We start from the raw sequence: 23,316 nt of genomic DNA on the forward strand, positions 1-23,316 counted from the left end.
GCCAATCAGCGTGCAGGATAGGCAAGGCAGGGGGTTGAGGAGTGTCGCGCGGACGCCACCGGCTCCTGAGCTTCTGTCAGGGGAGCCGGGCGTGCGGAGGCGGCTGAGGAGGCGGGAAGGCGGCAGTGGTTGAAGGGGCGATTGCTGCCTTGCGGGGAGGAGGTCCGAGAGCGTGGGCAGCCATGGTGATGGCGGCGAAGAAGGGCCCAGGCCCGGGTGGCGGGGTCGGCGGAGGAAAGGCGGAGGCGGAGGCGGCCTCGGAGGTGTGGTGTCGCCGGGTGCGGGAGCTGGGCGGCTGCAGCCAGGCCGGCAACCGCCACTGCTTCGAGTGCGCCCAGCGCGGGGTCACCTACGTGGACATCACCGTGGGCAGCTTCGTCTGCACCACCTGCTCCGGCCTCCTGTGAGTGGACCGGCGCGGGGGCAGGACCCGGAAGGAGCGGCCGAGAGCCGGCGCGGGGGACAGCGGGGACCCGGGGCGAAGGGACAGAGCCGAGGTGGGGGGCGGCGCGGAGGCCAGGGACGCACCGGATGCGGCGAGAGGCCCGCCTGCTGCAGAGGTGTCATGGGGCAGGGACAGGGGCAGAGGCGACAAGACACCCTGGGAGTCGCGTCGCAGGGGAAGGGAAGGACAGCAGAGAGGAATGGAGAAACTCCCCAAGGGAGGCGAACGGAAAGTGGGAAGAATTGAAGGGAACTGGGGGGCGGGATAGAGATTTAAAGGGCCAGAGAATGACATGCACCTTGAAAGGGAACTTCACGTCGGGGGAGGGCGAAAAGGAAAGAGAGGGGACCAGCTGGGCTCAAGATGAAGGTGTCCCTTTCTTCCCTCTGGCTTGTGCCTCTCCTGGAGTGTGAGATGGCGCTTCATTGAGATGGAAACTCAAATGAAGCAAAAAGAGACTTGAGACTGGGACAAAGTACTCTGAGGGGAGCAGGGGCAAAAAATAGGAATATTTATAGCATAAAGTAGAAAGAGAGCAGATTCCTGAAGATCCTGCTGTTAAAAGGAAAATCTGATTATGGAGTCTGGAGAGAAGTAAAGGGAAGCAGGGCAATAAAGTTGATTGTGTATCAGAGTCTAGGTCGTAAGATGAAAATGTAAGGGAAAATGTTAGTGTTACTTCATTCCCATGGTTAGCTGTGATGGGATGAAAGATAAAACATGGAATAAATGAGAAGTGCTGACATCATTATCGTGATTTTATAGATCTTGATTTAGAGTCTCCCATAAATAACATTTCCCTGCTATAATGAATATCCCTCAATCAGGCCAGAAGGAGGGCCAAGGGATCTGGGACACACTAAAAACCTGGTTTCTTTTGCTGGAAAAGTTAACTCCTTAAATATCGGTGCACAATTTGCGGAACTTTACCGCTTTCCCCTGTGGTCATTATTGTTGATTTCATTAATGAAAAATCAAACACCCGTGATCTGGGCAGACCCTGTGTGGAGGTAACTATGGCCTAAAGATTGATTAGTTTGTTAGAGAAGTATCCTGAGAGACCTGGCTGTCTCTGGGGTATGTGTACCTCAAACTGGGGGCTTAGCTCCTTAGGAACTTAAGTTCCCTTGGGACTAAGTAGGAGGAATCCTGTTTTAGTTTCACAAGATCTAGAGAGGACATTTTTGCCTAGTGCTTTGGTAAAGCATCATGAGAATCACTCGGAGTGATTCTCGAGGTGGTAGACTTTAGGGAACACATTTTGGTGGTTGGGAAATAAGGAGCTAGGCCAACCCTTTGTTAGCAGGAGGTGAGAGGAGAGTGAAGGATCCAGAGGCTGCGCCACTCAATGAAGCTGAACTGAAGGCATGTTGAGCTTATAAAGAGAGAATATCAGAAGAAACTCTGCAAGAAAGCTGGAGTTCCCCCGGCTGTGCCTGTCTGCCTGGGTTCTGGTGGTGCTTCTCTTTTGCTAATTGGAGTTCTAATTAGCATGGACTAGGGCAAGGCATATAGAGCTTTTAAAGGGGTCCTAAAGTATTACCTGTGTCCTCTGATGGACTTTGGGAAGGGCTGGGAGCTGGCCGGTGGGTCCTAGGCAGAGTGTGTGAGTTGGGGCCTGCTTATTGCTGGCTGCAGAGTGAGGAGGGAGCTCACACAGTCCAGCCGGCAGAGGAGAGGCATGGCTCCACGGTGACACATCCACCGGTTAATATCTTAAATCTGCATGGTTGATTGCCCATAGGTTAGGATTCTGTGGTGCTTGGAAGTAAAAATTGTGGTAAGCCAAGAGCCTGCACATTCACTGAGTCGGTCAGTCAACAAATATTTACTGAGTGCCTGTCAAGCCCCAGACACTGTTTTAGGCAGTGGAGATCAGGCAGTGTACAAATCAACAAAGTACCCATCTTCATGTAGCTTATGTCCTAGTGGAGGCCACAGACTCGAAATAAATCATTAAATATATAACTGCAGGTAGTGATAAGTGCTATGAAGTGAAATAAAGCTCAGCATGGCCTAGAGAGTGATGGGAATTCATATTGAGGTGTGATGATGAAAAGAGAAGAAATACTCTTTGTTAAAGTGAAGAGGATATTGAGGGGGAAGAATTGAAGTACCATAGCCAGAGAAAGGAGATAGCAGGACTGGCTTTATTTTGAATTTTGAGTGTGTTACAAATATGTCTACCTCTTAGTGGAATGGAGTATTCTAGGGGCAGTGAGCAGAGTTCCCAGCTGGCTGGATTGGCTGATGGAGCAAAACTGACTGTTCCAGACAAAGTTGAATTTCCCAAGATTTGAAGAGAAATTCAGATTTTGATATTGGCGGGTGGGTATGACTGTGCCTTCATCCCTGCATGTGTGAACTCATTCTCACTCTCTGTTTTTAAATGAGAAATATTTTCTCAGCTGTAGCAAAAACCCACAGCGTCGGTGTGAGGGCCTGGGAGAGAAGCTGCTAGTTTCTGCTGTTTCTAAATTTACGTACATGCTGTCATAATTGTAGGTCCCAAATTTGACCTAGTTTTATTCATTTGGTTTTGTTCCAAAAGCTTATTTCCTTAAGCTGGATAGAGATCCTTTGAGTTTCCACAGTACAAACATGTGCTTGTTTGTTTAGTTACATTTCTAACTCTTCCACTAAAGAATGAATCTGCCATTTGAAGCTAGGATGGGATAAAGATTGCCACTAAAAAGGATTTATTTCCAAAGCAGTGCCTTAAATGTTCTTTTTTGTTCTGGTTCGCTTGGGTGCCCCAATGGATAAACTGCTTTTCTTTAGAAAGAAAATAGATGTTGAGGCCTGAGATCTCGTGACATCAGGGATGGACACTACCTTTGACACCTAGTTTTTTCAGCAAAGTATGTGACCTGCTTTCCTGACCCCGCTGTTTGGATCCATCCTTTTTTTTTTTTTTTAAAGATTTTTTTTTTCCTTTTTCTCCCCAAAGCCCCCCGGCACATAGTTGTGTATTTTTAGTTGTGGGTCCTTCTAGTTGTGTCATGTGGGATGCTGCCTCAGCACAGTTTGATAAGCAGTGCCATGTCTGTGCCCAGGATCCGAACCGGCAAAACCTGCCGAAGCGGAATGCACGAACTTAACCATTTGGCCACGGGGCCAGCCCCTGGGTCCATCTTTTAATCCATGGTCCTTTAGGTCTCAGTAGTGGATACTTGTCTGTTCTCCTTCTGCACAACTTTACTCTGATAATGGGACTAAGTCAGGATTAAGGTGGACAAAGCTCTGGGCTGGGTGTCAAGTGATGTGCTTGACATCTCTTTATGGGTGACAAGTTCCTACCTTCCTTGTGCCTTAGTTTCCCTGTCTGGCTCACTAGTAGTGGTTCCTAGTTGAAGCACTTTTATCTCCATGGAAGGAAAGGTGTAGTATGTTATTCAATAATTCAGTACTTTTCCATCTCTCTGTGTTGGAGAAGTAGACATGTCCCTTGCTTTTATTTTATTCCCATTCCTCCATCCCCTCAACCTCACCTTTCATATTCACCTCTGCTGGGCAGAGGTGGACAGAGTCTCAGTAAATTACACATTTAGGCACTTTATCCTACAGGGCCCTTGGACGACTTGAAAAGCCCCTAAGAAAATAATAAATTACCAAAGGGATGAGAAGAAAGGAAAAAAATGTAGAAGGATTTATATTGAGCCTGAAGAAGAGGGCAGCTGGTAGTGCCAGGATTCTACGTGGCTCTGCATGAGACAACAGCTGTTTATCATTGTTACTGAGGAAGAACTACAGGAAATAGATTGAAGCAGGGGAATTTAGATTAGGAGGAAGTTTCCTAAAATTAGTGAAATTGACCCTGGAGCAGGATAATAGGGGAGCCTTCCTATTAGGGACTATTAAAAGTCTGTAATAGGGACTCTTCTCGGTGATGTTTGGGTCCAAGATAAGAGCTAACCAGGGTTAGCTGGATGCTGCTCAGAGGCAGAGGGACGGAATCCCGGGAGCAAAGAAACGCAGTTTGGGGTATATGAATTTAAACACAAATATGCAGAGGTAAGGAATTCCCAAGTCCAAATCTGGCACAAATGAAAGAACTCGGGTGTTGGGTGGAACTGTTTTTTTCCACTCTTGACCTGGCAGAACCTCCTTATCTGAGCAGCTGAACAAGTTTGAGCTCAGCTCAATCTTATTAAGCAAGATAGAAGTAAAATATGGGCCAGTTTGAGGGTGATGACCACAGAGAAACAAAAGGTGTGATATTTGTAGAAACAGTAGTATGCTTAGTAGAGCCCGAGGGAGGGGGAGAGCAGAGAGAGAGAGAATTGGGCAGACTTTAGGATCTCTGCACATGGCTGCACTTCCCAAGCAATTTAGCGTACTTCAAAGAGTGATTCAGAGTACTTCAAATACCATTTAGGTGCCCTGTGAAAAAGATATCATGGCTCTGCTGAAGGCCTGGGTCCTAGGAATGCATTTGCTTTCATTTGGAAAAACTTGCCCTATTCTGGGCAAATAAATTTATCTGTATATTTCCCCAGCACCTCCTGGTTAGAAATAACAGAATGGATTTGCTGTGATAACTGAAGGGCAGTGCCTCCTTCTAGCTCTCACTTCTTCTTTTGGGGAGGACCTGAGAGTTATGTTGGGCAGACTGGGTGCAAGTTGGAGAGTTGGGTCTGTTTGATTCCAGGCCAGTGACTCATATCTGGCCCATTGCATGACCATGGTATGTACCCAGCGGAAAGCAACACTCCTAGAGGAGGGGGGCTCTTGCTTCTAAATTGCTTCTCTCAGCAGCAGTGGCCTCTCTGTGATTCAGAAGCAAATGCTCTGACTCATAGGCCATGTAACTAGGCCCTCTTTCTGGGCTGCGGAGTTTTGCCTTGTCGAGAATTCTCCCTGCCCCCAAACTGTGGCTCTGGTTATACATAATCCAGTCTACAGACATCAAGGTCAGAGCACTGCCTTTTGTACTGTGCTACGGAAACATCCTGTTCCGTCAGATTCGTTTGGCCCAAAGCACCTAAATCACTTATTTGCTCTTCCTTCCCTTCATCCTAACCTCCCCCCCTCCAAAAATAAACTTTCCGGTCCAAGTTCAGCCGTAGGAACCTCTGTTGTTCTGAGCATCCCCTCTAGACTGATGTGTGGGCCGGGTCCCTCCCCCTCCACCTACAAGGAAGCACACCTCCCTGTTTACGCTTTGCTAACGGTTCCTGGTTGTCCTTTCAGGAAATGTCAATGACCTTTTTGTGATAGGCTTTGTGTAAACATAATACATTTTACTTTTCCCATAACCATTTCTCTTCCTTCCCCCACTGCTGCATCCTGGTGCCACATTCTCGCTGATCCATCTGTGTGCCTAAATGGCACCCTACTGCATTCAGAAGTTCCCTGGGTCCATCTTGTAAGCAAGTGCCTGGTGATCGAGGACCAGGTCCTATAATTCTTGTATCACCCAAAGTGCCCAGCACAATGCCTTGTGTTTTGGCAAAGTAAATATTTGGTAGTGGGAGGTGAAGAAGAGGACTGGGATCCTGGGGACAGAGAGGTCTGCTCTGGCTAGACCTCAGAAAGGCCTGGTGTTGTGAGGGGGAAGACCTAGGGGTTAAGGGGAGAAAAGGAAAGGGAAAGAGTATAAAAGCGGCTGTCTAGACTTCAAAACTAGACAAAACCAAGCCATTAGTAAGGGAGGCTTTAGGAGAGAAACCTGGAATACCTCTGAAATATGATCAGAAGAGAGTCTTCAGGGCAGATCAAGTTGAAGAGCTATTGTTTGACGTGTAGTAACAAAGCCTTGCTTTTGGTTTTCCCTGCTCTTATCTTTCCTCAGGCCGTGAGTCCTCTTTGATATTGCTTGTCTTTTAAAGGGGTATCTTTACTTAAAAGTCTAGCGGCAGAATTGCTAAAACTGCCCTCAGTTGTAGCCTCCAGTGTCCTGTCCTTTGTTAGATTCCCGTAATGGGTCATTTATTATCCAGAAGGGCTGCTGCCCTTCACTGTTCCCTCTGCGCTGTGTCATCTGCCCCCTGCCCCCGCCGCCTTCACTTACACTAACACGTGCACTGCCCTGCTTCCAGGCTTGGCAGGGTGCCTTTATTCTGCGTGTACACCTGCAAGCGTGAATGTGTGTTTTCCCTATCTTTCTCTGAGATTTCCATTTGGTGAATTTTGTTGTCTCCTCCTTCTCCCTTTGCTTTCCTGAGGGCATCACCTAGGACCCTGTTGAGTTACTTTTATTTTCACATCTTGATTTGCCCATGTTTTCCAGGGGCATAAACGTCGGAAGAGGCCTCAGCAGTTGAGACTGTCTTTCCCGCATACGCCTGTGGTCGTTTGCTCCTAGTCCCAGGGGCTAGTTTCTTTGTTTTGGTGCAGCCGGTTTTGTTTTCTTCTGATGAGGGCAGTAGGTCTAGACCAGAGTAAAACTTAAGGTGTGTTGACGAAAATAATCCATAACCAATCTATACATGAAAATTTGGGTGAGTTTATTCTGAGCTGAAATCTGAGGACCATGGCCCAGGGCCTTTCTTCCCAAAGGAAGAAAGGGCACCAAAGAAGTGAGGTATACAGAGTGGTTATATACCCCCATACAGGAGGATTCACATATGATTGAAGTGTCCCTCCCACAATAGTCACAAGATTGCCCTGTCAGCACAGCGCTTGATGGACACAGCAGGTAGTGGGTCTGCTATGTCAGAGGGCAAGCAGGAGGCAAGCCTATTGTCTGGAGCTGGGTGGTCACAGGTGAGCTCAGCAATCAATTCCTAGCCTAAGGAAAGATGCTTAATCCTTAAGGGAATGCCAACGTTGGCAGGGGGAGGGAAGTTGTACCTTTATCTCAAGGACCTTTGTTCTTGCCATAGGGAATATCTAAAGCAGATATACAATGCATGCTCAACAGCCACAGTCAGGCTCTTTTGGAAAGACAAGGTCAGGCCGAATTAGGTTTATACCAAATGGCTTCCTCATATTCTCCAATATATCCTATTGCTTGCCATTTTTATTTGTCAGGTGTAAAGAAAGGGGAACCTATGAAACCCTGCCTGGCTTGGCCCCAGGTTTCCCCTGTTAGAACACTCCGGAGGGCAGTTGAGTGGGGGCGAGGAAGACTTCTCTGCTGTGATCTCCATAGGGCTTCTGCGGGCAGAACTGGATTCCCAGGGAGTTAACAGAACACCCAGAGCTGGCACAAAAGCATCACTACGGGATATATGTTCCTGACTCATGCCAATCTCATATCTCATTGTCGAACCTGAATTCCTCCTGCTTCACTGAAAGATCTAGCAATGAGAAAGTCTGGAGTATTTCTTTTCGCAGAGATCTCTTGCTAAAAGAGAGGGGCCCTCTGCATCCCTACCCTATGCCAGCTTTCTGTGTAGACAAGAGGAGGGGCGGCCAGCCAAGGGACTCTGGGTTTTGTCTCCAAATCTTATCTTTGTTAGTATAATCAGGAATAGTTATGGGCCTTTATTTTTTACTTTCCTCATGCTTGAGGGATTTGTGTGTCTTCATGGGCTCTGGGACCTTGAGGATGTGCTGTCGGTCGAAACAACAAGAAAGCAGGAAATGGGAAGTGGTCGCACGTCTGAGTTCCCAGAAGTACCCCTCTGCCTTGCAGGCTGAGCCCTGAACTATTGGGGTCTGAGCCAAGGTCGAGGAGGCTTCTGGATGGACAAGTGCTGCCTTCCTCTCCAGAATGACAGGGGTCACACTATGTCCCTGACTCTGTCCTTCCTGCTCTCATTGGAAGCCTCCAAAACATTCTCATTTCCCTTCCCTTGAATTAGAAGTCGCTTCTGGCAGGGAGTTCTACCTGAGCTCAATTTATGTGCCGTTTTATTCTTTCTCCCTCCCCCTCCTCCCATAAACAGACCTGCGGTGCTAACTGCGTTATACTTCTCTTTCCATTTCTCTCCCACAGGAGAGGCCTGAACCCCCCACATCGAGTCAAGTCCATCTCCATGACAACTTTCACTGAGCCCGAAGTAGTATTCCTGCAATCCCGTGGGAATGAGGTGAGCTGCCACTGACAGAGTGGTTACATGCTGGAGTTGCCATATCTGCCCTCAGAGCTTTGCCTCCAGATTATAGAAAAACCTTACAGATTTCCTTTTTAGTCAAGTTCCTCTTATTTTTTAGCATGTCAGATTTCTAGTCTCATGTATATTTACGGAATCTTAGTTATACAAATTATGGTTTGTCTAGGCCCCTTGTTGGAGGAATCAGGGGAAGGAGCTAAATCTTTGTAGAGGGTGGCCCCTGGGCACTCGAGGGGGAAAATGGGTAGAGCTCCAGTTGAGAAGCATGCAGAGTTGACTGGGCCCACCCCTCTGAGGAAGATGTCCTGGAGCCAGCTCAGCTGACCGGAGCGTCAGCAACCCAGGTTTAGTCCATGTCATTTACCTGAAAGTGAGTTAAACCCCTTCCCAGCTAAATCTGCTGGTGGGAAGTTGCCATCCTTGGTGTTAGCAGTACCCAAGCTTGCAGTGATTGGCTCACTTGGAGGGTGCAAACAAGGGCCTTTGGAGGGTTTTCTGGAAGTCACAGCTCTGAACATTGTCCCTGAACCCAACCCCATCCAAATTTAGTTCCCCATAATTCTCATGGCCCCCATTTTCTTTTACAAGATGTGCCACAATATGTAATTATAAATTCGTTTTTATTTATCTAAGGCATGACCTCCCGTTAGATGATCAGCTCTGTGGGGACAGGGATCCTGTCTCTCTTGTAGGTCTACGAGATCCTTGCGCTGTGCCCACACTCAGTACATAGTGATTGATGAAGAAATTGGAAGTGGGATCATTGCCGTTTCATGCTTTCTACTTCAACTCCTCTGTCACCTGACTCCATTCCTTTAGGTTTGCAGGAAGATTTGGCTGGGTCTTTTTGATGCTCGGACATCTTTAATACCAGATTCCAGGGATCCTCAGAAGGTGAAGGAGTTTCTCCAGGAAAAATATGAGAAGAAGAGATGGTAAGGAGGAGGAAAGAGATTGCTGTGGAGACATACATCCACAGCATACTGTATCTGACAGTCAGTTTCCAGAGTCAAATTGGGGCTTCTCCCAAAGGTTAGCCTTGGGCTGAGTCTATTCCACGCCAATTCAATTAGGGCTAAATTCTGACTTCAAAATAACAAAGCTACATGAAAGGACAACGTCTTCTTGATCAGTAGCCTTGCAGATTTGATATCCCCTCTTTTGGGGAGACGGTAGAGTGATTGGAGGGAGAGTTAGGCCTGTGGGAGTGTGGGTTAGTTTTTATAGCTCAGCTGATCTCCTGCATGGAAAGAGGTGGCTGGAAGTGCTTGTCCTACAGCTTTATGCTTTTTTTTTTTAATTTTTTTGAGGAAGATTAGCCCTGAGCTAACATCTGCCGCCAATCCTCCTCTTTTTGCTGAGGAAGGCCGGCCCTGAGCTAACACCCATGCCCGTCTTCCTCCACTTGATATGTGGGACACCTGCCACAGCATGGCTTGCCAAGTGGTGCCATGTCCGCACCCAGGATCTGAACCGGCAAACCCTGGGCTGCTGAAGCGGAACATGCGAACTTAACTGCTGCACCACCGGGCTGGCCCTATAGCTTTATGCTTTTAACTCATTGTTTCGTTCATGATTTACATGTATTCCATTTTCCTGATGAGGAAAACAACATCTCTGTTCTCTCTTGTCTTTTCTCTCCCCAAGTATCACTTCCTATTGTTTGATCTCTGGGGTGTGTGCATGTTGTGGGGTAACTATAGGGTGGTGAAGAGAATGCAGAGAGCAAGGAGATTGATGGGGATAAAACAGCATTTTCAAGTCCCTCCTGGAGGTGTCCTCAGGATAAAGAAGATACTTTCAGAGTAGAGACCCCATACACGGTAATGGAAGGGGGTTTTATCAGAAGTAGCAGGAGCTGGCAGGATAGACCGTGAGCGCTTAGAAGATGAGGCGGCAGGAACTTTTTCTATGGGACTGAGAAGGAGGAATCTGAAGAAACACCTAGGAAACAAAAAGGAGGACCTTGAGTAGGAAGTTGGAAAATAGCATCACCTGTCCATCAGCATTGTTGCAGCTGTTGTTGCTTGAAACCCAAATGGTTTCACGTGTCAGAAAGAGGAGGGAGAGAGGAAGGGAAAATCGACACAAGCCAGAGCAAACTGAACATTCCTGCAGAAAAAATGAGCATCTGACAGTAAAGAGGAAGCTCAAGATAGGCAGAACCTTTCTGAATTGCTAAATTCCCGTTTGTTTAAAAAGAGAATTAGTAGGGAAAAATGAGAAAGGACTTTGACTGCCATAACCTGTTTTCCCAAACGCCTAACCTGAGGCTGGTCCAAGGTTTTACCCCTTTCCTTTCAGCCTAACTGTTCTTTCTCAAAGGTATGTCCCCCCAGACCAAGTCAAGGGGCCCGCTTACACCAAAGGCAGTGCCACCACCCCTCTCCAGGGCTCCCTCCCGGAAGGGAAGCCCCTGCGGACACTTCTAGGGGATCCTGTGCCGTCTCTCTCAGCTGCTGCCTCCACCTCGAGCCAGGTAACTCTCAGATCTGCCCTTCAGGATTACTTGGGGATTTGGGAGACGGGGCTGTCAGTTTCCTAAATCAAATCCCCTGGACTTAGCAGACAGCAGTACAGCAGGTGTGAGCTGGTTACCTATGTCTTGCATCTATCACCTTGAATCGTATCTTTTGGAAGAAAGAACCCAATAGGAAGTGGTATTTAGGGAAGTCAGAGTATCGTCTTCAAACCTGACCATTCCTCCATGGAAACACCTAAGGGGCTTGGACACTGCTTCAAGCACCTGGGAAAGATGAGGAGGTAACCTTTCCAAGGGGATTATTGGGTGACATCCCTGTAAATCTCGTGGTTACCTTGACTGATAGGTTCTCAAATGTGTGGTTCTAGGAGCCGGTGTACTGAGAAGACAGAGGAATTAGGTATGAGAGGGGCTAAGGCAGCTTGTGCCCAGGAAGCCTCTCGGTTGAGGGCAGTTTCTCCCTCTCTTCTCTCTCCGCTTGCCTCTCTGGGGGCAGCCTGGGGAGCCATGCAGGGGCCTGGGTCATGTCTGGGATTCCAACTGCTCTATGTAATGCCTTCTCCTCCAAGTCTGTCAGTCAGTCTCAGTCTCGGACATCCCAGCCCCGGAGCTCTCAGCCACCTCCTCCCTCCTCAGTCAAGAAAGCCAGTACTGACCTGCTGGCTGACATCGGTGGAGACCCCTTCGCTGCTCCCCAGGTGGCACCCACTTTTGCTGTATTCCCAGCCTTTGGGGGTAAGTAGGACTCGGGATGAGAACCTTCCTACCACACAGGTACCCATAGCACAAGGAATTCACTCCCTTGGGGTGAGCAAGTTTCACGTGGCTCTCTCTCCACACGAATGAACGCGAGGGTCATTCTGAAGCAGCAGGACTGTGAACATTGGGCTGGGAGGGTCGGGGTCAAGTGAGTATGGCCAGGATTATGTTTGGGAGTTTGACCATAACACATTACAGTTGCGGGCTCCTAGCCCTTCCTTTTAGAACACTGGAAATAGCACTTTTATTTCTTTCTGTCTCTATTAAAATGGGAGTAGGGGGATTATCATGTGTTCCATTCCCTCTAGTGTCTTCCCAAAGATCAGGAGTAGCCAAGAGAGAGTTAAATAAAGTGGTATCTAGTGTCCCTTTTTCCTTCTTAAGACCCCCCTCCCAGGGAACCCTAGTACACTGCAGGTGGGAGTGCAAACTGGTGCAGCCACTATGGAAAGCAGTATGGAGTATCCTCAGAAAATTAAGAATAGATCTACCATATGATCCAGCTATCCCACTGCTGGCTATTCATCCAAAGAACTTGAAAACACAAAGGCATAAAGATGCTTGCACCCCTATGTTCGTTGCAGCATTATACACAATAGCCAAGACTTGGAAGCAACCTAGGTGCCCATCAAGGGACGAATGGATAAAGAAGATGTGGTATTTATACACAATGGACTACTACTCAGCCATAAGAGATGATGAAATCCAGCCATTTGTGACAACATGGATGGTCCTTGAGGGCATTATGCTGAGTAAAATTAGTCAGAGGGAGAAAGTCAAATACCGTATGATCTCACTCATAAGTAGAAGATAAAAACAACAGCAAACAAACACATAGCAACAGAGATTGGATTGGTGGTTACCATAGGGGAAGGGGTGGAGGGCAAAAGGGATGATTAGGCCCACATGTGAGGGGATGGACTATAATTAGTTTTTGAGTGGTGAACATGATGTAATCTACACAGAATTCGAAATATATTACAATATACATCCAAAAGCTATATAATGTTATAATCCAATGTTACTGCAATTAAAAAAATTTAAATTTAAATTTAAAAAAGACCCTTCTCCCATGAAAAAAAAAATTTATCACATGACTCTGCCCAAACTAGGCCCTGACAAAAATGTTAATACCTCATGGAATAATGATAAAAGATGGTAGGGAGGGAACTTGAAGGCCTCTGAGATCCCCTTTCCCCTGCATGTTCTGGCTCTCTGCCACAGGCCCCTGCCCTCTCCCTTTGAAGAGGACCCTGTGAAAAGGCAGATGTCCCATCGAGTGGACTTTGGCCTTTAGAACTTGTATACATTATATAGATTACATATACATTTTATATATATAACCTTTGTATTCCCTCAATCTCTAGGCCAGACACCTTCCCATGGGGGCTTTGCCAACTTCGATGCCTTTGGCAGTAGCCCCAGCCCTTCTGCATTTGGAAGCATTCCTCCAGCTGGCCAAGCCCCATTCCAGGCCCAGCCAGCACCCACAGGTAAACTCTGCCCCACGGTTTCCTTTCCTTCTTGCACTGCCTCCAATTGTCTACATCCATACGTCACTCTTCATTCACATCTGCACCAACCTAAGGAATTGTGCAAAGGAGAACAGGACAAAGAGAAGAAGCTCCAGGAAAGGATGAGAGGAGGCCGATGAGATTCTTGTCAGGCAGAGGGGGCTCTATTCTGTTTTTTTCATGTAAGGACGATGGCTGAAATTCCAGAGGAGTTGTACAGGTTGTGCACTAGATTTCTGACTGGAAGTGAGGGAGACCTGAGTCCTAGACAAATTGAGAATGGACCTGATCTTTTCTCTAGAGTCCTCTGATTGTGTTGTATACTGCCCAAAAGGCAAGGTCTGGTCAGAGTCCAAGGTAGTCTCCAGAAGTCCCCACCCCTCCCTCTTCGCAGAAGCCTGGAAACTCTGCGTTGTGTTGGTTCTGTTGTGCAGTTGACAGAGAGTCTAAAGGCCGCCTTAAAGCATTCGGTTTCTAAGCTCCCAGACCTGGAGTCTTCATAACCTTTGGGCCGCCCCTCTTCATCTGGACTTCCTGGAAGCAAGGGAGGGCAGCTGGAGCATGGTCAAGACCATCTGCTGGGGAAAGCCAGTGACTTACGCTCTCTCTTTTTCCCCTCCCCCACCTGCCCGCCCTTTCCCCGCTCCACCCTCACTGCCAGCCAGTCGGATGCTAACGGGAAGTTACAGCTTTGGTAAGTTATCCTTCCACCCCCAAGCCTGCCCAAGGTAGGAGCCTAGCAGGTCCTCTGATCCTAGGGTTAGGAAGGATCCCTTCAAGTTTAACCGTTTTACAATGGGGCAGAGCTTAGCCCAGAGCCGAGAATTCCTGACTCCTGCTCTGCCACAGCCTTCCCACTGTGCCCTGTGAACTGGTTGGTTGCTTTGGTTTTTATTTTATTTTAATTTTTTCAAATGGGACAAAAAGAAACATTTTATATTGCTAAAAGTTTACATTCACTAAGTTCTCACATCTTGAACTTAAAGTGACTGACAGGGTAGCCTTGAAATTCATAAAGCAAAAAACTATTAGACACGATAAAAAGCTAATAAACCAACGGAGAAGGAGACTGGAATAGACTGTCTCACAAGATTAATAGATAAATTCGAGAGACAAGTAAGGAAGAGGACGATTTGAGTAACACTTGAACAAGTTTGACCTAAGACATATAAGTAGAACTTTGTAACCAAAACACAGAATATATATTATTTCCAAACACATTACTCTTTTAGGGCCAGCCCGGTAGTGCTGCAGTTAAGGACACACTTTCCACTTCAGCAGCCCGGGGTTCACCAGTTCGGATCCCGGGTGCAGACATGGCACCGCTCAGCAAGCCATGCTGTGGCAGGCATCCCACATATAAAGTAGAGGAAGATGGGCACGGATGTTAGCTCAGGGCCAGGCTTCCTCAGCAAAAAGAGGAAGATTGGCTGCAGAAGTTAGCTCAGGGCTAATCTTCCTCAAAAAAGAAATTTACTCTTTTATAATTTGACCATATACTAGAAAATAAAATCTCCATAAATTCTAACAAATAGAAATTGCATAGGTCACGTTCTATATGATTAAAGATGTCCCAAAATAATGTTTCATATCCTTAAAGGCATGAAACAGAGAAGGAGAAAATCATTATAATGTGGAAAACAGACAAAAAGCTAATAGCCATAGTGTATTTTTTAAACTCCTATAAATAAGAAAGAAGAGAATAATGGACAAGGGATTACAAGCAGATAATACCTAGATAAAATGTGAAAATGTCCTCAACCTGACGAATCAGGGAAAAAGCAAATTAGGAGAAGAGAATAATTGTGCACATTAAATTCACATAAATTACAAAGATTGATAATGGCCAGTATTATGTGGGGAAAATGGGTCCTTTGGTATGTTGTTGGTAAGAATGTAAATTGGTACAGGAGTATTCAATTTAGTGAGAGGGAAGTGGTTCTGGAAACAGAACGGGAAAGGAAACAGCCTATACAAAGTGGTTATAAGTTGGGCCATTCAGAAATATGTTTCTAGCATGACTGATTGCTTTAAAGAGAGAGCTTTAAAGGCCCAGGCTTCACAGGAGAGAAGGCAGGTGGCAGCCTTGGAGCCATCCGGGGCTGACCCTGGGATGAAGCATTTGCCCAGTGACTGTTTATCACAAAAAGCAGACAGTCTGCAGCCAGATCCAGAGCCACCCAGCACTGGTGAGGCTCTTGCCATTGCTCGGAGTGTCCATGTGCCACTCTCCATGAGGGAGGATTGAACTCCTTTTTTTTTTTTTTAAAGATTTTGTTTTTTAAAGATTTTTTAAACTTTTCCTTTTTCTCCCAAAGCCCCCCAGTACATAGTTATATATTGTTAGTTGAGGGTCCTGCTAGTTGTGGCATATGGGATGCCGCCTCAGCATGGCTTGATGAGTGGTGCCGTGTCTGTGCCCAGGATCCGAATCGGGAAAACCCTGGGCCGCCAAAGCACAGCGTGCGAACTTAACCACTCGGCCACGTGGCCGGCCCCCGAGAACTCCATTTTGAGTTGAGGAAACTGGCTCAGCTTGGCCAGTGACTTGGCCAAACTTGAATGGCTGATAAACGGCAGATCCCATTCACTTTCCAGCACACAGTGATCATGGGGCCGTTTCTGAGTGTAACATAAAGAACTACTGGGTATAAAGTAGGGAGATTGTGGTGAGAGGTGGGTGTCTCTTCTGACAAGCCTGGTTGTATTTTTATATTTCTGAGGGGGAGGACGGAGAGGGCAGGTTTCTAAAACTGCCTTTTCCCCTGAAACTGCTATAAGGCATGTATACACACCCAGCTGTGTGGAGTGAGGCTCTGGAAGTGTAGAAGCAAACAAGAGCCCAGGTATTCCTGGCTCGCCTCCTTTCTGAGGATGTGCTGTCTGTGCACTGCCGACCCTGCCTGAGCGAGGGCCAGCTCTGCCCTCTAGTGTCCGCAAGGAAGCACATGCACTGAGTGCAGACGCAGGACAGTCCTTCTCCCAGCCTGGAAGGGCTGAGGACCTGGGAGGGGAGCTCCCTGGCATGAAGGCCCAGAGCAGGACAGGAGAGTCTGACCTAAGTGATGACAGGGAGCTGTGTTCGCTTGGAATTCCATACACCCCGAGTCAATGAGGCAAGGGAAAGGCCGGAGGCCTGAGAATCAGAAGATCCACACCACCCTGCTGGCTTTCCAGCCTTCCTTATGGCCTGGGCATTGGAGAGGATGGAAGAGCAAGTGTACACAGTGGCGTTATAGTCTAGTGCTTGTTCCTCCAGAAAGCCTGGGAGTTGGGGAGGGAGGGTGGCCAAGGAGAACACTGTCTTTTAAGTGCCGGCACTCAAGAAGCAGCCCATCTTTGGAACCTCACAGCAGGCAGGCACTAGGCACCTGTCTTCCCTGCTGGATTCTCAGCTTCTCCAGGTTAGAGCTGGGTCGCTGTCGGTCATGCTCAGTGCCTAGCACAGCAACGACACCCTTAAGAACGGTTTTCGGATAAATACAGCCTAACCGTTTAGAAAAGGAAGAGCATGGAGATTCAAAATAGAGTTCTGGGGCATTCAAAAAAATGCCCAAAACTTTACTGACAAGAAGCCAGGCTGAGGTTTGAGGGGCCAGGGAGCAGTGTGGATTTGAGAACCAGCCTGGCTTTGCCATTTCCTTCCCCACCTTGTGACTTTATCTTTCCCTCTCCCTCCTTCTTCTTCTTGTCTCTGAGAAAGAAAAGGATCTTCTCTTGGGACGGTTGCCCCCTCATGCTTTCCCACTTTCAGCAGACTTTTGTCTCATCAGCTTTCTTATCTGAATTTCACCTCCACTTTTTCCACCTCTGCTGGCATATTCCCTTCCTCCCACAAATACGCTTACAGTTGCCCGTCCTACAAAATGTTCCCGCAGCCTTACACCTGCTCGTCTCTGTTGTCTCAGCTCCTTCCACAGCCCTGCCTCTGGGAAGAGGAGCCTATGGCCTTCCTTTACTCATTTTGTTGTCCTGTGTCCTATTTTTTTTTTTTTACACATTTTATGGCATAATATACATATTGTTCTGCACCTTGAGTTTTCTTTAACTTAATAGCACTGTTAGCCTTTTTTTATCAGTACATGAAGAGCTTCCTCATTCCTTTTTTTATAGCTGCACAATAGTCTGCCGTATTACATATCATAATCTATTTAATCAGCCCCCTATTGAAGAATCTTTAGGATGCTCCAGTCTTTTGCTGTTAAACAATGCTGCAGTTAATAATCCTGTATATGTCACATTTTGCACATTTGCAAGTTATATCTGTAAGTAAATTCCTGGCAGTGGAATTGGTCTACTGGGGACACAGTTGATGCAGAAAAAAACCCAAAGATATCTCACTACAAATATGTCAAGTGCTATGAAGGGGAAACACAAGGTTCTATAAGAGGAAAACCAGGATCAAATTCATATTGTGGGACAGGGAAGGCCCATCCGAAGACATGGCTCTGTAAAGACTAGAGGGTGGGTAGGAGCTCGCAGGCCAAGGCCCTGGGTGGGGCCTCTTGTTCAAGGGAGAAGCAGAGCGTGAGGGAAGGTCAGAGTTGAGGGTCCAGGGCAGGGCCTTGTGCACTTGTGTTTACCATCTGAGTCAGCCATCATGTGTTCCTTTGAGACCTTGTCTTGCTTCTCTGACCCTGGAAACAATTTCTTCTATCATCAGTATGATTTTAAAATACTTTCACTTGCCTCAGAGGGTCTTTACAGCCACTGTACAAGAGGGCAGGAAAAAATGGGCTCAGGAGAATGAGACGGTTTGCTAAAGTCACAGGGGTAGCAAGTGGTAAAGCCACAACAAGAATCCAGTTCTTCTCACTCTGCCTATTCCAGCGTTCACTCAGCATACAATTCTTGAGCACTGTCCTGTGGCAGACGCCATGGAAAGCGCATTTCCCTTCGGTGATAATGAGTCTTCCAGCACTCACAAAAATAAAGCCTTCAACTGCTTGTAGCCTCATTTTACCCTCACAATAGCCCAGAGTGGTTGACAGGATCCTACCGTACAGATGAGATGTAGACACGCACATAAAGAGGCTTTCTTAAAACGACAGGGCCTCGGGCCTCTTCCCGTGACATGAGATTGCTTGGGATTTCTAGGACTTGCTCCTCGGGCTGTTTTGTAATGTAAAACTCCCATGTGTGGCTTGCCCTCTGTGCTTTTTCTTTTTAGACCTGAAGACCAGGGAGGGTAGGGGACCCTGCAGTCGGCCCTGCCCCATGAGCAGTGTGCCCAAGCTCTGCTCTAAGCTCATAGCCTCAGGCTGGCCTCCTGAGAGGAGGTGGCTCAGGTGGGAGCAGGAACAGTGCTGATAGCTGGACGTTCATGCTCATCACCCCCAGTGCCATCTCCACATTCCATGGGAGTCTCCCGAGGGTCCTCGGGCCTTTCTGCCCTTCACAGCTGCTCCTCCACCCCCTCTACCTGCCCCTTCATATGACCTATCCATAAATGGAAATGCTGGTTTGAGGAAAGGACAGATTTTTCTATCTCTTGAGGGAAAAATGGGACGTGTAAGTCAAACTAGAGCAGGAGGGCCAACGATCCGACACAAGGAAGAAGGGCTTTTCTCTCAGCAGTGGCGCCCTGAGCACTAGGGAGATCGAGAAAGGCTGAGTATCACATGGCCTAGAATTCTGGGTGGGAGACAAGCCCTCTGAACTGGGTGATCCTTGGGAAAATGGACTGGCTCAGAGAAGCCAGTTGGTGCCTCTCATGCCATCACTCCACTCCTTCTCCACCACATCCTCGCCTCTGTCTCTTCTCCTGCCCCTTCCATCCTGTCTCACCCCAGCCCTCCGTGTTTTACTTCCTGTGATTGCCCAGGGAGCAGCCAGGGGACTCCATTTGGTGCCTCTCCTCTTGCGCCTGCCAGTCAGCCCAACAGCCTCACAGATATGGGCAGTCTCCTGGGAGCCGGGGCGTCAGCTGGAGGTGTCCCTAGCAGGTAGGTCTGGATGTCAGGGAGTTTGTCTTTGAGCAGGAGAGCCAGCCAAGAAACCTCAGCTCCTCCTGCCCGGCAGGACAGGGTTTGCCATCTCCTGTCCTTTGCCCAGCTTGTCTCCTTGGTGCTGGATGATATGCATGCCGACTTCTCTCCCCATATTGCAGCATCTTCGGGATGGCCGGCCAGGTCCCCACGCTCCCATCGGCTACAACTGGTGGAGGTGGCAGTGCAGGACTTGCCTTTGGAGGTGAGTCTTGTTTGTGGAGACCCAGGGTGGGGATCCAAAGCCAAGAGGAAAGTGGGGGCTCTGGACAGGGAGGGGAGTGGAGAGAGATGCACACCAAAATTTAGAGGGATGCTCAGTTATCACAATATTAACCAAATGAGAACAAAAAAAATAACTGTCTCTTTCTCCCCCCTCCATTCCACGTTGAGCAGCCTTCACCAACCCTTTCACAGCTCCTGCTGCTCACCCACAGCTGCCTTCCACCAACCCATTCCAGCCCAATGGCATCGCCACAGGTAAGCCTCCCAGACTGTCCCCTGGCCCTGACTTTCTCCAGGGCGTCAATTCTCCCGCGCCCCTCTCTCTTAACACCCCAACCCCATACTGTCAGGAGGAGCAGCAGGCAGCCTAAGCTGACAGTTGTGGTCCTCCCAAAACGAGTCCCCCTACTCACCCTTTATCAGCCCAGGCCAGACCCAGTTTAGTTTCCAGGCCACCTAGTGGGCAAAAAGTAGAAGCACCCAGGTCACAGAGTCAGGATTTCAGAATTAGACAGACTGACGCTCACCTGAGCCAGTTCAGAGGTTTCCTGGTGACTGGTACTGTCAGCCATTCTCACTTCTCCAGCCCTCAGCAGTGTCACTCTGGGAGCCCAGCCTCGGGCCCTTCTGTGTCCCTCCTGAAACCATGACCCTTGTTCCCTGCCCTCATCAGCCAGAGTCCTGTGGTCTCCTCTTACTTACCCTCCTCCCCAGCCTCTGCTTTTCTCTCTTCACACTCATGCCCCCATTCCCTTTTTTCATTCTCAAAAACCTGGAGGCCAGGAAGAGAGCATAATAATGGCTACCAAGCTGACCCACGTGGCAGGCCCACTGCTGAGCACTTTGCGTCGTTACGTAAATTTCACAGCAGCCCCGGGAGATAGGTACGGTCCCCATTTTAGAGAGGAGAGAACTGAGGCACGGAGAGGGCTAACCATTTGCTTTAGTTTCTGCAGTTTCGTAGGTGGCCATGCCTGGCTTGTAACTACTGTGCTCTCCACGCCACAAGCCGCTGCAGGCAGGAGGAAGGCAGCCTGGAAGGCTGCATGGAAGCTCAAGAGTTCCATGGCTCATTCAGGGTACCTCTGCAGGGTACCGCCAGCTAGGGAAAAACCATATCCCATTTCCCCACAGGGAGGATTTAGGAAGAAGTGTACTCCAGCCTCCCTTCTAGAGCTTCACCTGAGCCTCATGTTCCTCACCCCACAGGGCCTGGCTTCGGGATGAGCAGTGCTGGGCCTGGCTTCCCCCAGACAGTGCCACCCACTGGAGCCTTTGCCAGCACCTTCCCACCACCGATCTTCCCCACACAGACATTGGTGGCTCAGCAGCAGAATGGTAAGGGCTTCAGACCTCACCCCCAGGGACTGTGTGTGTTTATGAAGGAATATTAGGGAGCCAGACATCTGAGCTAGTTCCCCTTTGGACCAGTAGGGGGGAGCAGGGAAGCAACAGCGGCCTGTGTCCTCTGACTCAGCTCCACACCCATTACCTCAGTCAGGCAGGCAGGCAGGCCCCTCTTGCTGCCCCCTCCCCACCCCCGGGAACTAGATATGCCTGCCCTGCAGAGGGGTGGGTGAGCTGGTCAGGACCGGCATGACGGACAGGCTCATGGCAACTGAGTGTCCGCTCCTGCTTCCCAGGCTCTTCCTTCAGCGACTTAGGATCAGCCAAGCTGGGGCAGAGGCCACTAAGCCAGCCAGCGGGCATCTCCACCAACCCCTTCATGGTGAGTGCCCTCGTGTGGGCGTGTGTGGGGGATGGCCTTTCACTCTAGGGGTTGGTGACAGAATCCTTCCAGGACAGGAGGTCCATGTGGGGTGGAACTCATGCCCCTTCCTCTGAAGATCTGCCTGGTCTATGCCAGGGAGGAGGGCATTAGGCAATGGGCCTCAGCTCTTCTGGGCCCTGTCACCTCCACACTGCCCGCCCCTCCGCTGGCCTCTTAGCTCCCTCACTTTCCCACTGTCCTCAGCATGGTAATTTTGAGGGAGAAAGGAATCCTGAACTACATTTTTTCTGTGGCCTCCAGCTTTTCTCCACTAATCTAACAATTTGTGGTGGTTGTTGTTTCTTTCTAGACTGGATCCTCATCAAGCCCATTTGCCTCCAAACCTCCGACCACCAACCCATTCTTGTAGCACTGTGTCCTGGGGTGGGCCCTTCTCTGCTCTCTGGGGCCCCTCTACTGCCTGGAGCTCTGGTGACCACTTGCCTGTGGCATTTCTGTGCGTCTGAGACCAGAATGGGCCTTATTTTGTAGGGTAGGGGTCCTAGGGATGGTAGAGGTCCTGATGCTTTGCTTGGGGCTTGCAGATAAAAGGCAGCTTCCCAGGTCAGCTACCCCCAAGGCTTCCTCCCTCCCTCCCTCCAGCCCGAGCCCAGGCAGGAGGCCCAGGAAGAGAGAAGACAGGGCCTGGCCTCGAGGAGTGATGGTGTTTCATTTCTCAAATTATTCATTATGATGACAATCATCCTCCTCCTCTCCTGCCCTCAGCATACACAGTGCTCCCTTCACTCCCAGCCCTGGGCGCGGAGGAAGCTGTGGGCACAGACTGACCGGCTTTCCCTGTGGGAACAACTCTTTCCCCATGCCCAGCTTTCCAGCACTGTTCTCGTGGAGGGAAGCACAGTGGGGAAGTAGGGGAGAGGTGGAGATGAGGCGTGGTGTTGCTGTGAAGGCCCAGGGAGGGGTGGGGGCAGCCAGAGTGCCCTTGGGGCCCTGCTTGGGCCAGCATACCCTTTTCTCCCCACCCCTGCCCGGCAAGGAGGCCCTCCATGGCTGTGCTTCCCCAGCTCCCTCCCTCATCCTGGGCATTCAGGATGAATAGTTTTACCGACATACTTAAACGTGCCCAGCTCCTGTCAAGCACTTTAGTTAGCCGTGGTGTCATGTTTGGATACCGGTGTTTTATATTTATACATAGAGAATTTTCTAATATAGCCTATTATATATATATACACACATAGAGAGATATACACACATGCAGCCGTTCTCCCGCTCAGACAGCTCTTTGACATGGGGAATGGGACGAATCCCCATCTGTGCCTCCACCAGCAAAGCCAGAGCTCCAGGGGGTGGGGGGGAGGGCAGTCACATGTCCTGTCCACCCCAGAGCCTGGGCTTTTCCAGGGAAAGGCTTTGTGCAATTGGCTGTTTTTTCTTTCTTTTTTCCACGTGCCTCCCCTGCCCCCAATCTCTGCACCAAAGCTGTTGCTGGCAATGTTGGAAAAGAACTGCATTTGAAAGAAAAAGAAAATGGCTCCCGTGGTCTTGCTTTGGGTCAGCTCAAGGGGCCTCATGTCAGTCAGCATGACTGCCTGGGTCTGTCATGATGCTGCCTGGCCAAGGACAGGACTGGTTGCCAGACAGAGCCAGTCCCTCTCTGAACTGGAGTACCCTGTCAGCAATGGGATGGCGCGTCAAGGGAGTCAGGTGGCTGTAGTTGGGGGGGGGGGGGGGGGGGGCGATGGCCCCCGGGGGGGGGGCGGACAAAGGAGGAGGTGTCAGTGCGGAGATGGGACTACAGCTCCCCCTCTTCTGGGTTGGGTGCATTCTCAGCTCCTCCCCAGACGTTCCACCTGAGCATGTTGTGTCAACAGCAGTGGTGTCTGCGCTGTTTGTGTGGTGACAAGACAGACAGCTTGGGTTAAACACCTCGCCTAGTGGAGAGGCCCAGGACTCGGCCTTGCTGTCAGGAGAGGTTCCTCCCTTTTTCTCCGTTGCCCAGGAACTCTGGTCTTTCAGCTGTTCATTCTTGAGACTTCTCTGGGTCTTTCTACCCCGTGACCTTTAATTGCATAACAGCAAGGAGAGGTGAAGACTGTGTTATCACTTTATTTAGTTCCAGGGTTTTTCTGGAAATACCTCCAGCTGCTGCTATTTGCCCAGCCAAGCATG

At 49.1% G+C, this 23,316-nt stretch overlaps 1 protein-coding gene across 2 annotated transcripts; it reads left to right on the plus strand.

The window, feature by feature from the left end:
• The first annotated feature begins 67 nt into the window (after window positions 1-67).
• Window positions 68-22,670, plus strand: AGFG2 (ArfGAP with FG repeats 2). 2 transcript variants are annotated; one of them, XM_046667575.1, is made up of 13 exons: window positions 69-403; window positions 8,331-8,424; window positions 9,268-9,383; window positions 10,774-10,927; window positions 11,500-11,665; window positions 13,057-13,182; window positions 13,865-13,897; window positions 19,028-19,148; window positions 19,313-19,395; window positions 19,587-19,670; window positions 20,625-20,753; window positions 21,059-21,144; window positions 21,497-22,670. In XM_046667575.1, exons 1-13 carry the CDS (start codon window positions 183-185, stop codon window positions 21,554-21,556), a joined length of 1,473 nt encoding a protein of 490 aa, XP_046523531.1. In that variant the 5' UTR covers window positions 69-182; the 3' UTR covers window positions 21,557-22,670. The 2 variants fall into 2 exon arrangements, with proteins under 2 accessions (XP_046523532.1, XP_046523531.1); XM_046667576.1 differs by lacking the exon at window positions 13,865-13,897 and having other exon boundaries at window positions 68-403.
• Window positions 22,671-23,316: the final 646 nt, after the last annotated feature.

This window comes from Equus quagga, chromosome 7, assembly GCF_021613505.1.
Source record: "Equus quagga isolate Etosha38 chromosome 7, UCLA_HA_Equagga_1.0, whole genome shotgun sequence".
NCBI lineage: Eukaryota > Metazoa > Chordata > Mammalia > Perissodactyla > Equidae > Equus > Equus quagga.